Below are 16,220 nucleotides of genomic sequence, written 5' to 3'. Positions count from 1 at the left end.
TTAAGATATTTGGGAGTCGATTTATCACTGCCCTATATTTATCTCTACTATTTCTTAAAATTTTAATTTAATATCTAAAAATTTATTTTAATTTTTCATTCAAGTTAATTTTTAGCTTTAGCTTTCAATATATTAAAATTTTCATGCGATTTATCTTTACTTCTTAGAAGATAATTAGTACAATGCCTAGAACAATCATTGATAAAAGTTATAAAAATCTTCTGACCTTCTTGAACAAGTATTTTTCAAGCCACACACTTCCCTCTGGACTACCCATAAGATTTCAGTGTTTCTTTCCAAGCTTTTGAAAGGTTTTTTTTGTGTTTGTAGTTTGACTGTACAGAAATCTTACATTAGTGTGTTCTAATTTAGAGTGAGATTTGGAAATGAGACCAGGTTTGCTGCACACAAAATATTATCCTCTAATATTCTTGAAAATTTTCCAACCTTTCTTTGGGAAATATTTGTTTTCCTTGTTTTGGAAGTTGGGTTTGGACTTATAATTGGGATTCTTTTTAGAGTTGGTTTATGCGATGTTTACCTTAGAGATGAATTCCGATTCAAGGGATTTTTAAAGCTCTATTGAAGTGTGACTCGAAAATCCTAGAGGATATAAAGGGCAATGATATATTCAGCAGCCCTTTTTGTTCCTTGGGCCATCCCTTTGTGTTAAAGGGTAGTCATAAATACAATAGATAGGGCTGGCCCAGGGAAGAAAAGGTTGGATGTAGCACTTTCCCTACGCGTAACTATTCATTTGTTGGGTTGGGCCTCGACGTAGATGAGTCTTCTACCCTCTAAACTAGATGGCACAGAATCATCTCAAGATTTTTTTAGCACAATCTATCTACGTGATGAATTCTCCACCTTTTCCTTCATTTCTTTTTTCTTGAGAAATAGATGCAATCAGTAATCAGAATTAGATGTGCAACTTTGGCCGGGTTCAAACCCAATTTCATCTTAAGCTGGGTTCCCATTTACCTGGTTGGATTAGGTTAGGGTTGGGAAAAGCCAGCCGGATTTAATTTCATGTTGAATTAGGGCTGAGGCCTTGAGCAAGTTTCAAAATCTGGGTTATGTTTTTTTTAATTTTTTCTAGTTAGCAAACCTGACCCAACTCAGAGTTGCACCTCTAATTGGAATCAATATCCTATTCTGCTCTTATTCTCCAGTAAGCGGAATGGAAAAAATAAAATAAAAATTTAATAAAGCTTTCATTCCAACTGGGTGGAATCAGAATACCCCTCTTGGGGCGGAAAACAGATTATGGCATTTCCCCCTTCAATTCTGCCCCCGGTTCTATTTTAAGCCAAAAGGCAGAATCAGACAGAATCAGAATAAGATGTATCAAGTGTACATAAGGATTGTCCAACCATACCCTTGGTGTTGGTCGGACGGTAAGGATCACATGATCCATGTGTTTATTCTACTATTGCCTATCAATCCTCGTGCCTGAGGCAAGTTCCATTAGAGTCTGTAAAAACATAAGAAACGCTTAAAACAAAGCAAAGACGCACCATACATCATTGTCTTCTCTTCCAACTCTCTCAAACTCAGTCTTTTCCTACATTTATATTACATAACATATTATATAACATGCATTCTTAATGTAATTTCTGTGGGGATTATTCCTAGATACCTCTTCGACTCTCTTTGAAGTCTCCAAAGCACCGCAATCTTCTGCAACAAAACCAACCAAAGACCTCCCCACAACAAGCTTGCGCTTCACACACAACATATATATATACTTACTAACATTACAAAGCCTGAGAAGAACACTTCGCGTAATACACAATAGCTTCACATGGCACCTTCTTGTTCGCACAGATCTAGCAGAGCCAATGTCTGTAAAATCCCAGTGAGAAATTCAAATGATTAGTGTTGTTCACTTGCATGGTGCATTGTGAGTGACAAAGAAAAATGAGGAAATGCACATACAAAGGCATTCATTTGTAACAGAAAATGCAAGACATACATTTAAGTTGGTTTAGATAGTTACAACTGGGAGATTGGAACAGGCTAAAATCTCCACTGATTTGGTATAGAAAGAAACAGAGTCTAAAAAACCGGGTGAAGCTAACTCAATTCCATAGGGCAGTGGTGGGTTTGAGTCAATTTAGGGGATAACTTCACTTTTAATAAACCCAGAAACAAACTCAATGAGATTTTCCGAATAGTTGATCAGGTTTCTACATTTCAATTGATCCACATATTAATGAGTTGAGTAGCAGTGGAAAAAAGGACAAAAGAATGGCTACTATGTCATGTTTACAGCCCAGAAAAAGCACATAGAAGTTTTGAATCATCTTGAACTCGGGACCTCAAGTCCAAGTCAGGTTTCAAGGTTGTATAGTCTATACCCTGATCCAAGAACTGCTTAAGCCTCCCCTATTACTAGTGAACTGGACCCAAATGACAATCTTAAGAAGCCTATCAACATATGAAAAAAATTCAACGAATTTATAGAGAATATATGGCCAAAGCAAAAGGTGTCATGGAGTTGAAACTATAGTGATTACTGTAGTTTTCCTTTTCTGAGGGAAGAACTCTTGAGTCCATACTGAGAAGGGGAAGCCCCAGATCACAGGCAACATAATGAAACTAAAAAGGTCACAGAAAACTATAAAGAAAACAAGTCTTGAAATAAGGACAACCAAAAGATTCCTCAGAACAGTCCTCCCAATAGACAATTCCTCTAAGGCTATGTTTCTTTCGATGTAAAGGTGGACGTAAAATTTACGTCCATTTTTACGTCGAAAGAAACGGAGCCTAACTAAAAGAAACAGACATTGTATTTAAAACTTAAAAACATTCCTTTTGAATGAGATCTAGAGATTTTATATGGTGGAAGGCATTACAACAATAAGGTAGGGGTACTGCCCTTGATATTTGATCCAACAGCAGCTCATTTTGTTTGAGGTTTTCGAGGAGCTGCTGTGGGATCAAATGTCAAGGGTGGTACTTCCACCGTACAAAGGCCTTATTGTTGTAAGGCCTTACACCATATAATTTCTCTGAGATCTAAAAGTGTATTATTTAGAAGTTAGAACTTGAGAAACTCAATTTAAGTTTCAAATAGAATTTATGTCAACGTTTCTTCAAAATTTTACCTGAACTCCTGAGGGTAAGTTTGGAATGCAAATTAATAATACATATAAACGACTAAAAAATTAAGTTAAAAAATATAAATACCTAAAAATTCTGAGGCTAATCAATTTGTGAACTCCCCAGCTTACTTGGAAACCTAAACTACATTCACCATCCTCCCCAACCTACCGGTAACCCTGTATCTTATATATGCTCTTTTTTTTTTAAATGTGACAAATTTTATTCCATTTCGAACAGAGATACATCAAAGGGGACAAAATGTTCCCAAAGCTTCTAACCATAGCCTGGCTAACAGAACATTGAAGCACTAGCTAACATCATAAGGCCACAACGGCCAGAACAGAAACTAACAGAAGACACAAGAACTTGAAGATGAAAACTGAGAGAGATGGGGGTGGGGAACCAAACTCAAGAAACCTGCGGTAGAACTTCCTTCAAAAAGCCACAAATTGGAACACTTGATTGAGCACATGTATGACACACCGTAAGGTTCTACTTTTGTGTAACCACTCTAAGATTCTATCATTTGAGTGCAGCCATTCAAAAAATAAGAAACAAATGAGAAAACGAGTGCAGCCATTCAAAAAATTAAAAAAGAAAAGTGCATTACCAAAGAAATAAATGAATAAGCATGACTAAAATTTTTAAGAACCAAAATATTACTATCATTTGAGTTCACGGTCCCAAAAAAATTTCAATATTCTTTATGGACCCGAACTGTTTGAAACCAACACAACCATTTAGCAATCAACCCTTATGCTTCTCCCTAAACACGTAGTATCAATTTTTCCAACAGCAGTGGAAACTTTAATCAAAGCAGCCTATACAACCTACACTTACATTCCTATTGTCTTATTTTCCATTTACATTTTACATTTCTAGTGTCTTATTTTCCATTTATAGTTATAGTAGGGTTGCTAGCAAGGCATCAATGATCTGTAAGACACTACTAGCCTACACACATATGCACATCTATCCATACCTATCTATATGGGCCTACACATTGGTAGCTCGTCTTTCCAAATGTTGAATTCTACTATTTTCTGTCACTTAAACCTCTCAAACTATGATGAAGAAATTGAAAAACGTATTACTATTTACTACAACCATGATATGATCAATAACAACTCAATACATGACCAATACAAAATAATCTAATATAGCAATGTTAGGTATAAAAAAATATAAGATAGCAATTTTCTTAATGGTTATCTAATATAGCAATTGAACAGAAAAAGAAAAAGAAAATTACATACACAGAGGTGGGAGAGAGCAACAATAACCAAGAAACATGGTTCTGTCCTTCAAGCCATTCCATGAAAATTATTTTGATTGACATCTATATAGCACAGTAGTACTCCACGTTTAAGTAGAATAATGAAAAATAACATGAATGCCCTGCCTAAATTTCAGGTTAATCCATGTGTCACCATGCCTGATAAAATTTATACATGTCAACACAATAGCCATGAAATAAAGAAATCATACATGAATGCGTCTGATCATTTTCCATCAAGAGAAAAAATTCAAACAAAAGCACACATGAAAAAATAAACATGATTTTGACACTCACAACCCTTTGTTTCTCATTGGCTATAAATCCAACAAACTATTCTCAACCAAACAGAGCAAATCTAAAACAAATGGTGAAGAGGCAATATTGAAACAAAGATGTGCAATATATCATCTACCTAAACATCCATACGAAACTCGAACTTTATTTTACCTCCGGAATGGACAGTTCAAGACGAAATTTGGGACCATCATAATGATGTAAAACAGGCCTAAAAGCATCTTCTTCCAATGCCTTGCACAATTTCCGAATGCGGATCCTTACCTATATTTGGTTAAATCAGTGGATGAGAAATTTTTTTGCCTAGAAGTTCTTGAAAAGGAAAATGGTATAAATCATCAATTCGGTCAGTTTACCTGTGCAGGAAATCTTGATTCACCTTTGCACTTCTTGTCTTCCCATGCAGTTGGATCTATGTTTGAACCCCCGAAACTGGCAGCCTACAAAAAAATAATAGAGTGAAATTAAGAAACGGGTCTAAAAACAACCATCAATATTCATCAGCGAAGCATAACAACCACGAAAAATGGACTCAATCAGCAAAATTAAAAGAATAATGAGAGATAAGGAAGGGAGCAAGGATGACGGTCATTTATTGTAATACTTATCATGAGTACATTATCAAAAAAATTACTCAGTTATCCATAACAATGACCAATATATCAGTAATATTTCAAAAAGGAAAAGGGCTACTTATTTATCTTCTCTTTGAAAAAATGTGTATGAAATAAGGATAAAGTTCACTCAACAGTGACAAACATCAGACCATTCAGAAAATGTCTCAATCTTCACAATATTCTACAAACTCGTATTTTATCCTTTATTCAGATGGCATGCAATATTTTTAAAATATCAGAACAGAAGAGCTAGAGGTCATTGTTTTCAAGGACTAAATCGCCCTAAATGTACAAGATAGTGCTTTCAACTTAACTCTCAGGAATATAAAAATGATTTACCATCTTATGTAAATTCACAATGGAATATGATGATCTCTCCTAATGAATGAAATATTAGAAAATAATCAATGCATTCTCATTCACTGATGGCATATGATGATATCTCTCCTGTTGAATGAAATACTAACAAATGAGTAATGCATTGTCAACATACTCACTCACTGATAATGAAAGGAGCAACCCGGATGAAAATACAATTAAATAAATAAAAACAACACAGACCTCAAATATCCCATGTAGCTGGTGAGTAGTGTAATTGTAGAGGAACAGAGGCAGTCCTGGAGTTATTGCCCGGACAGAATCACGATATCTAGGAGGTAATCCTGAAAATTAAGACCGTCAGTCAATGCACAAGTTATAGAATACTTTAGCGTGACCTCAAACATGAGTAGGAAAAAACAAAAGTTACAAACCATCTGTTAAATTGGTAGGCAATCCAACACAATAACAAGAACTAAAAAAAAAACTGGTTCTGTTCACAATCCAGAGAAGATTAAAACACCAGACATCTGGATAGCAGAATATTATAATCCATCTATTTGTAAAGCAATGAAAATATCCATTCCATTCAGTTACAGCATTCTACTCATAATATTAATAAGATTTTTAGCAAGATAAAATCACTTCAACAGTGTGACTTCTACAGCTATATTGATGCCTGCTATAATTAATGACCTCACTAAAACTCAATTATCAATTGCGGATAGGATTAAACTCGATTTAAATTCTTTCTCACTGTCTTTAACTGGCTTGGTTGCAAGAAGAATTTTTTAGGTCTGCAGCTAATTTTGTTTACTTTTAAAGAACTCTCAAAACTGTAGAAACCAATGTTTAATCAGAAATTTCGATAAAGGAACTGAAGGGAAAACAAGAAAGGAGATGCAGACAAACTGTACATGACCTACAATATAAAATCTTTCTAATGAAAGCTTGTAGAAAGGTATCCAAAATTTCCACCAATCCAAATTATGTAAAACCATAGGAAGTAAGATTTCTACATGATCCTGAAGTCAAACAGTAAAAGGTGTGATATGTGCCCTATAATGAGAAACTCATTTGCATTTCAAAAGAAATTAAATAGTGCAGCAGTGAAACTAGAAAATAAGCAGAAAATCCAAATGTGGCAAAACAATAGTTTAGGAGACTTGAGACACACCAAATAATTGTCGCTTCAAGTCTTCTTGCATTGTGTCATTGTTACACACAAAAATGTAACCTCCAAGAACCTCATTCCGCGGAAGCATTTCTGCTGAAGGCAATGTCTTGAATCGTTTGTCAACACCACTGTTGTTGTTATTATTGTTATTGTTGTTGTTGATGTTCATCTCTTTGATGTTGTTATTGTTGCTGTACTTGTTGACAGCTGGCAGGTTGATGTTTCCAATATTATTGATGCTGCTCTTCTGGTACACTGGGTTCATATTATAAACTCCACCCCGGAAGGAACTCTTGCTCATGGGTTCATTCAGTTTGGAATCCAAATTCATCAGGCTAAAATTAAGATTTTCAAATTTATTCTGTTCCTGAAACCCGGTTCTCTCTTTCAGCTTTGCTTCTACATGGATCTTAGAGAGATCAAGGTTATTCATCCTTTCACCTTTCAATCGTGTCTGCTCAGCCAGTCTTGATGCAGCCATCAACCACTGATGGTCCTCTGAAACCTTTGACTGTCCACGGAGCTCGTCACCCAATTGCCAAAAGCTTTGCTGTGCTTCCATCTTTTCAACTGAGACTGTCTACATAAGCAAGTCCTTCTCAGTTAAAAAATAAAAATTTTAAATGAAAAAGGAGCAAAATACTTGTTTCAAGCGCAAAAAAATGACATCAACTACCATCCTAACTCACGCAATAAAATTCATCCGCAAAACATGGAAATTCATGCAAAAGAGATGGATGAATTTCAGTATCATCGGTAAAAGTCAAATGTCCAGAACAATGTTTAGAAAGACATTTTCTTAAGTTCATAAAGAAAAACTAGGTCATTTAGAAACAAAAGAGTACAGAAGACGTTCCGGATGATATCTTCTATCCACATGAACAGCATAAGTCAAGCACGGAAATTCCGATTAAGAAGATGAGTATCATCTCCATTGGTCAGAAGAGGAAAAATAAAATAAAAATGGGAAATATATTCGCATTAGCATTTTATTAAATTCATAACAAGGAATGCTGCTCCAAAACAACAAACACGCAATCACACAAACAAAATGTACTCTCAATAGTCAGGAGAACTTGCACATGAATCTTGAACAGCATAGATCAATAGAAAACAATCCCAACACGATGCAGCAGATTAAATCCATACATCACTTCCATTAATATGGAAAAAAGACCGAAAGCAAAATCAACGCAAAAGCAAACAAAAATTCATAAAAATTGTAAAAACACAAGATTAATCTTCAGAAGATATTTTCCCAGTATGCCGACCAAATCACCACTGTTTTCACTGCCTAGATCTCGCAAAGCCCCAAAAATCAAAGAAAAAAACAAACACAAAGACTAAAGATTTTTCTAAGACAAAGATACAGGACATAATGACCGAAATCAAGTTTAATCGTTTCCACTTCTTTAATCAAAAACGATAATTCATAAATTAAAAAAAAAAAAAAAAAAAAAAAACTTTATTTTAACAGCATAAAAAAATTAACAAGCACAAAAGTAAAAAAAATCGTAAAAACACAACATTCATCAGTAAGAAGAGACAATCGGCACTGTTTTCACAACCTAGATCTCGCAAAAACCCCAAAAATCAAAGAAAAAACAAAGAAAAAGGACTGCAGCAAAAGATTAGACTAACCTTATTTTGGAAGAAAAAGCTGTTGATCTTCTTTAATAGGAAGAAAAGAGACCAGATCTAAGACAGATCTATATAGAAAACCTAGATTTAGGGATTGAAAGAAGGGAAAAAAGTCCTCTTTTTTCACCACCTCCTAAAGCGGAAAATGTGACAGAGGTAGAAGTACCGGTACCGGTGTGGGTTTCAGGTATTTATGTCCGCGTGGCAAAAAAATGCCCCCAGACATCTACTTAATAACGAAAAACCCCTAAAATTTGAAATTTATTGAAAAGACGAAAATGCCATTGGGTAATAGTCAGCTTCCTTGGATTCCCCTCCTCCACGTTTCGCGGATGCGGCCAATATGACGAAAATACCCCTAAATAACTTCTGGTATAAATCTTACCAAGAAAGACCAGCAGGTTCAAAAGGTACTCTGCCCATGTAATGATGGGATATATCCTAATATTTGTGTTATACACTCAAATACAGTGTATAAACCATCTTTCCGACATATATTGGCCATATTGCAATGTTAAAAACCAGGGATTTGCTAGGGGCCGTCACAGAAGGCATTTCGTGGATGCGCTTTCATTAAAGAGCAGCCACCTCAGATGAATTAAGTGAATAAGACAAACTGATGAAAAGTGGCTGCTCTCTCATGCAACAGCCCGCCCGTGATGGTCCCTACCAAATCCCTAAAACACTATGTTGATGTTTGAAACCGAAACTTCACTTGCGTGATGATCTTAACCGTCCAATCGAAGGACTTTTTTGTGTACCATTGTTTAAAACCTTTTATTCATAATCGGACCATTAATATGGCTACTACCCATCTTAGACGTGGTTATGGATTGGACGGTCCCAGTCATGTCAATGATACATTGAATTTTGGTGTACAATCTCAGACCATGATAATTTCTTAATATTAAATTATGAGTTGATGAAAAGTTTCATGGTTGTGGTTGGTTTAAGCAAGGTTTAAAATTTCGGTTTCGGTACCGGTTTCGGACCCTGGAATTTTGAAATTTCGATCGGTCGAAATCTGGTACATAACCCAAAATGATTATTTTATTTAATATTAAATGTCGGTAATTTCGGTAAAGTATTAAATTAATATTAAAAAAACAGTTTTTTTGGTCAAATTTCGGAAAAACTGAAATTTCGGCCGAAATAGGTTTTGGTCAATTTCAGTGTCGGTCTCCACCGAAATCCGGATTTCAGTCGAAATTTAAAACAATGGGTTTAAAGGCAGGTAGTAGTTAGTTTATTTATTTCGTTGTCAAATCACATGAATGGCATATGACTACCATATTTTAAAAGACATTTATGTGGGCCTCAAGGAACCCCAGGTAGTTGAACTCGTATCTTCAAGCATATAATGTTAAGAAATGGTCAATGATTGAGTAGAATTCATACGTTAATCAAAGAATTTAAAATGGGATTAACCGCCAGGATCCAATGCACATGTAGCACATATGCTCCGTGATTGGGATCGCTTAGACATGGGCTATCACAGGTTGACCCATCGGATCTCTAGGATGTCTTCTCCATCATGTTTCATCAAAGGTCTAGAATCATCTGATGAGTGTGGGGTGATGTGATGGCCCATAATATAATCAAGGACCTTATCACCGTACATGTGGCAATGCGTCATTTAAACATAATCATAAGCCACTAAGAACATATTTATACACATAGTAAATCTAATGTGGACATTGAACCACCAAGAAAACGATAATTAAATATTAATTAGAGGAATAAGATAAGATTTTGAAACATTTGTTTCATAAGTTCTCAATTAAATTTAGGTGGGGTGTCGCTGTCTTCGCAAAGCTCTATAGTGAGTAGGGATTTTCACGCTGTCGATTTAGCATATAATCACAGCAGGTAGCTAATTAAGGGGTTTGAGTCAGGGTATTTGTCTGACTGCTTTGGATTGCAGGAATTTTTTATAAGAGTTTCGAAAGGAAAATATTTCTAAATTTTCACCCCCTTCTCTTCCCTGGACCACCCCGAATAATGTATTTAGGACAACTCTTTTAATGAAACAAGCAGGCAGGTTCTCAATGAAGAAAAGGGGGCCGATATATCATGTGCCATGCGGAAGATCGCCAAGCACAAATTCAACCAGTTTTGTTTGATCCCACCTTGATCAGATGATCCAAACCCTTTAATCCATCAAGCATCGCTTGTCATTTAATCTTAGGCGCGTTTGGATACGCGGATTTTAGAATCTAGATTTTAGTTTGAAAACAGTGTGAAAGAGGGTTCATGATCAAGCTGCTGCATGTTGACAGCATTTCTTGGATTTTAAGTAAGAAATCCAGGTTTTAGGAATCTCTCCACCATCCTGAGATTTCTAAAACCTTGAAACATGGGACGATCTCCTACTCTCTTGCTGTCGTAAAGAAGGGCAAGACAACATAAAACAACGGCAACGGCCGCTCTCTTTGTACTCTTGCCTCACATCTACAAATTTGAGGAAATCCAAAATCTAAAATCCACGTATCCAAACAGCCACTTAAGTGTTAAGGATTATTTAAAAAGGGGATTTTTTTTTTCAATCATCCATTCATAGTGAATGGTTTTGGATGATCAACAAAGCTTTCCCACCTGTACTATTGCTTATTAATGTGTCTTACAATAGAGGAAGTCTAAAATGAAGGGAGCCCTTGCAAAAAAGAGGTGAAAGGGCTCCCCCATTGGCTGCACATCACCATCCTGTTTGACTTTTCAGCCATTATTAATGCATGATGGTGATGTATATCCAATATGAGAGCCCTTTACCTCTTTTTTGCGAGGGCTCCCTTCAGTTTAGACTTCCTCATTTTATAAATGACAAAATTTTGGACTCATTTGTTCGTGTTTCCGTTTTTTTTACTACGTGTTTTTTAACCGAAACCGTTTTAAACTTATAATTTTTGCCTACCCATTTTTTTTGCCGAATCACGTTCTGCTAACTATGGTCCGGACAGTGTTTCTTGGATTTTAAGTAAGAAATCCAGGTTTTAGAAATCTCTCCCGCATCCTATGATTTCTAAAATCTGGAAACATGGGATGATATGCTACTCTGTTGTTGTCAGAAAGAAGGGCGAGAAATCAGAAAACGACATCTAGTCCGCTTCTTCTCGTCTCTCATCTACAATTTTGAAGAAATCCTTGATTCTAAAATCCGCATATCCAAACAGCCCCTAAATGTTAAGCTATGCTTGATGGATTAAGGGGTTTGGATCCAAACGCCTCTCGTCCCCCTTGGAAACTAATTCCCAGAATTGAAGACTTCAGAAACCACCCAGCACAATTCGAGTCTTGGAGGATCTCCCATGTTTGGAGGGAGGCGAATTCGGTGGCCGACTTCCTCTCTAAGCGGCATTGCCCCATCAGCGGAGAAAACATTCCCCCTTCCCTTGCTCCCCCGACTCTCTTGGATATTATCCAGAATGACGCTCAAGGAAATATTTACTTACGTTTGTAACAGTCTATGTAGGCTATAGCCCTCTCTCCGTGTGTGTTTTACCCTTTGTTGTTGCCCTCGGGGGCCGTCATTATATTTCTTATTTCTCTTTAGTACATCTAGTCGGGGTCCTGCCTAACCCCAGGCTACTCATCAAAAAACAAAAAAGGCAATTTCTGAAGTTGATATGGTTATAGTCATGTATCAAGGGCGTGTGAAGTGGGCTGGGAGTTTGGTTACTTCTGATGCCAACATTCCAGAAAGAGGACTGTCAGGAAGCAGTGCCAGAAACAAAACACCTGAAAAAGTTGATTACTTCAATTACACCTTCCACACTGGCTTTTCACTCTCCGTACCAAAAGAATGCCTTCAATGCGGCATGCTTCAAATGCTTTGAACAGGCTAACTGGTGATGGCTATGGGGTAAACAATTCTGCAACAACCTCCAATCTCTGCCACTGGTTGGAATGTCCAGCTTTAAGTTACCTTTCAGGTTGGTTCAAGACAGTGTAAGAGAGAGTTATAAACATGGGAACAGTGTTTCTGTGTGCTTGTGAGCATTGGTATTCGAACAGCATGAAAGTTATTTTAGTGTCAGCATCAGCTAGCTGTTGGTGCTGATACAAATCCACTAGAAAGTATATTTTTAGGGATATTACTTCTAGAATTTTGTTGAGCTTTGTGCTTTGTTGATATTTGCTACAACTCAACATGGCAAACTCACGGCTCCCAAATACAACAATTCTACATTTAAGAATGCATGTGTGGAATTCATGAAGTAGCAGAACACATTGCTATTCAGAGATACAAGAAAATTACAGTAATTTCTGACACTGCGAAAAACAATAGCACAGGATGTTCAGTTTCCTGCTGAACTTAGTGATTCTTCAGTTGAATTTCAGTTTCTTGATGGACTTTGTGTCGTCATCCTTCCGGAGTAAGCAGATAACACCGCACTTGACATATTGGGCGTTTCAACAGAGCTAGTTCTCTTTCTTGTCGAACATTTTGGGGCATAAGATGTAGCAGATGCAGCATCAACAAGTTAGACGAACCATGTCGCAACTGAATTTGCAGATTGCAGTTTGGGAGAAAACCAATTCATGTTGCACCAATTGAATGTGAGCTGCAATGGACAGTAGGATTAAAAACCAAATTGTGAACTCCAAGTCAGGCAGCACTCCATGGAAGTCGAGTGGGTTGTGAGGATTGTTCGCTCCCTACTTGAGGAAGATGCGAGCTTGAGGGCAAGCTCTTTCAAGAGAGGGAGTTTGATGCAGGAGCATCCCCTTGCTACACATCATCTCTTACATGGCCCTCAGTCTAGGTGTCTTTGCTTGTTCATGTTATGTCTTGTTTAGTCATTTTTCTTGTTCCAATTGTCCTTAATGGTCTTTTTGTTTCATTAGGGGTATTTTAGACCATTTATGTTGTATAAGGGGCTACCTATATAAAGCCTCTTCCTTCTCATTTGTAATAAGTTTTGGAATTGAATTTTTGGAAAGATTCTCATTAGAGAGAAATTGGAGAAAGAGATTGGCTCTTCTCCTTATCCTTTATCTTTTCTCTTGGGATTATGGATTCGAAGATTAATGTGCTAATCTTTCTTCCATGTCTCATCTTTTATCATTTCTAGTTGAATGCAAGAATCATCCGACGATTCCGCGCTTGATCAAGCTCGTGCATCCCTTCGCACGTGGCGTAGATCGAGATCTATCATTCTATACAAACAAATAAATAAAAAAGAGAAAAAAATTCCAAATCTACCTGATCTTCGAGATCGTCGAATAATGCTTCCGGATCCACCTGCGTCACTTTCCCCCTCTACTAATTCGAAACATAAAATAATTGAGAATAAACAAGCAAATGACCATACTATCCCTACTTAAGCACAATTATGCAGAAGGAACACCACTAGCACAAAATTACAAAGCTAGATATCCTATGAATAAACAACCAAATAAAAGGAAATGACTACCCAAAAGAGCAATGTAGAGCTGATGTAAAGAGTCTAGGGTGCTCCTGCATCAAATTGCCTAGCCTTCTTCATAAATACTGACTTATTCTTATCAAGTTTACAAGAATAAACAAATGTTAGACGTAAAGACGAATAAAAAACACTCGTCATATATCCATTACAAAGATTATCATAATCTAGCAATGTTTAAAATATTAAACAGGGCATAGTCTGATCATTTTTTTTTTTTAAATAAAGTATTAAGGCGGGCAATGCCTCTCCCGCCTTAAACAAACCAGCTGTGATTCTCTATGAGATCAATGAACCTAGGCTCCACCACCATAGCTTTCAAGCAATACTTTTGCTTCTTTTCATCATTAGTATCCGCATCTTGCCCATGAACATAAACCATCTTCTGATTAGGAATACAATTTTTTTCCTTTTCCCACATTAAGCTTGTCCCACAAAATGATATCGAGATCACTGTCTCCTCTCCAAATTGATTCAACCATTCCCTTATATGGCAATGACGACTAATTACACCTATCAAATAATCCTTACACACTGGTGAAAAACTTACACTTGGTTTTTTTGCGGGAGTCACCGCAGTCTTGTTACAAGGATTGTAAGTAAACATCTCCCCCTGCTTGCAATCAAAACAATATAAAAGCCCAACTTTAGCTACATATTTAGCAAATGTAATGGCTTTGAATTGAGGATGAGAGCGATAAGTGTGCGTCTCCCATTCTCTACTTCCATGACGACACATGTTGATCTCTCTAGGGTTTGTAGTAGGAGTAATACGATTAATGACCACAAAAACAATGCAATCTTTAGAAGTAGGAGGCGAAGAGAAGGTCGCGACATGATCTGAAAGTTGGAAACCTTGGATGTCCGGTAAGTCAATTTTCGCACCAGAGAAAATATTGAAGAAGAAGAGGTGGCCATCTAGGTGGGCTAGTAACCATCCGTGTTCAAAGGCAATACAATGTGCACCTTTTAGCTCTGGGATTTGCATGAGGTAAGACTTGTGTGAGCCAAGATCATATAGAAAGAAATTGGAACGTTTGGCGTAGCCATAGAACATGATCCATGGGAATTGGGATTGGACAAGTGATGAAGAAGTGAAGGAAGAAGCTAATCGCCATTGCTTACATACGCTTCGAAACGCATGAAAATCGGTAAGACGCAATCGAGCAGCAATAGACGCTGTGATGTCGAGTGGAAGATCTGCCCATCTTCTCTCTCTTTTTGAGTTTGTGAGTCCCATGAATGGAAAAGGAAGGAAAGGAAAAGAAAAGGATAAGAAAAGAGCAGGGGTATGAGTAAATGAAGCGATCTAAACAACCAAACTCCCACATTATTTTGCGTTCCTCCTATTTGAAAACCTTCAAGGGATCTGTAGAACAGAAGAGATTAGATTAAAAAATATAAATTGAAAATGAAACAAAGATGAAATTACTTGTACCGTTGTACGCAATACCAACCCTCTCCTTCAAATATACTCTGGCAGGGGTCCTTGCCTAAACCCCAACTTACCGACCAATGAGGGGGAAAAAACAGGCAAAAACCCCATATTTGGGTATTAGGTTTTACGAGAGAGAGAGAGAGAGAGAGAGTGCTGTTCTTCTTCCTTGGAGCACTGGATTAGGGCGAAACGGGGAGAAGACGACTTTGTTTTTCACAAGTCTAGTTTTAGGGCAGAATACGAGAAGAGAAGGAAGAGTTGTTTCGATTTTAGGTAGGGTTGAACCTCGGGGTGTGCCGGTTGGGTTTTGAAGGACCCTACCCCAAGGTTTTAAATTTCGGTTTCGGAATTTCAGCCGAAATTTCGGGCGAAATCAATTTAGGTATATATCGGCAAAATTACTTCGCCCGAAGTTTCGGTAATTTCGGCTCAAATTTCCGAATATTATTAAATAATAAATAAGAAAACAGAATTTTTTTGAAGATATCCCTTAAATTTTGCCTTCAGGGAAAACGAAATTTCCGTAGAAATTTTGTAATGTTTTGATTTTACCCAATTTTGATTTCCGTCTCGACAGAAACCCGAAATTTCTGTCCGAAATTTAAAACCTTGCTCTACCCTACCCGAGGGTCCAATCGGGTCGGTCAAGTCGGTTGGTTTTTTTTTTTTTTTTTTTTAAACCCAAGATTCAGAAACCCAGCACTACTCAATATAGATTCTCGCGTAGGATCAGGCTTTTTCATAGAGAAGTGATATATCCGCCCCTTTTGATTACTAGGGACACCTAGCAACAGTGTATCAATGACCGCAGAGGAGATGATGTACTTCACGTCAGAAGGATTCAATGGGGCTGATTGCCACGTATGCTGCCGCTGGTGTCCCCCTAGTAATCAAAAGGGGCGGATTTATCACTTCCATTTTTCAT

At 37.0% G+C, this 16,220-nt stretch overlaps 1 protein-coding gene across 2 annotated transcripts; it reads right to left on the bottom strand.

The window, feature by feature from the left end:
- Positions 1–1,475: 1,475 nt before the first annotated feature.
- On the bottom strand, positions 1,476–8,612 carry LOC143854254 (B2 protein-like). Of its 2 annotated transcripts, none has more exons than XM_077364126.1 (6): positions 8,435–8,612; positions 6,794–7,373; positions 5,860–5,960; positions 5,038–5,121; positions 4,835–4,945; positions 1,476–1,845 (listed from the first exon to the last, which is right to left on the bottom strand). In XM_077364126.1, exons 2-6 carry the CDS (start codon positions 7,353–7,355, stop codon positions 1,801–1,803), a joined length of 903 nt encoding a protein of 300 aa, XP_077220241.1. In that variant the 5' UTR covers positions 7,356–7,373; positions 8,435–8,612; the 3' UTR covers positions 1,476–1,800. The 2 variants fall into 2 exon arrangements, with proteins under 2 accessions (XP_077220241.1, XP_077220242.1); XM_077364127.1 differs by having other exon boundaries at positions 6,794–7,369.
- Between the last annotated feature and the right edge of the window lie 7,608 nt (positions 8,613–16,220).

Source organism: Tasmannia lanceolata, unplaced genomic scaffold, assembly GCF_043159265.1.
Source record: "Tasmannia lanceolata isolate RefF3 unplaced genomic scaffold, GAP_Taslan_0.1 ptg000020l, whole genome shotgun sequence".
NCBI classification, from domain to species: Eukaryota; Viridiplantae; Streptophyta; class Magnoliopsida; order Canellales; family Winteraceae; genus Tasmannia; species Tasmannia lanceolata.
This window is presented reverse-complemented; position numbering and strand designations above follow the sequence as displayed.

Coding starts and splice junctions, on each gene's coding strand:
- LOC143854254 (XM_077364126.1), bottom strand. CDS start 7,355: ATGGAAGCACAGCAAAGCTTTTGGCAATTGGGTGACGAGCTCCGTGGA. Junction 5,961..6,793: donor CTTGAAGCGACAATTATTTG/GTGTGTCTCAAG, acceptor CTTAATTTTCAG/GATTACCTCCTAGATATCGT. Junction 5,122..5,859: donor AGCTACATGGGATATTTGAG/GTCTGTGTTGTT, acceptor ATTTTTTTGTAG/GCTGCCAGTTTCGGGGGTTC.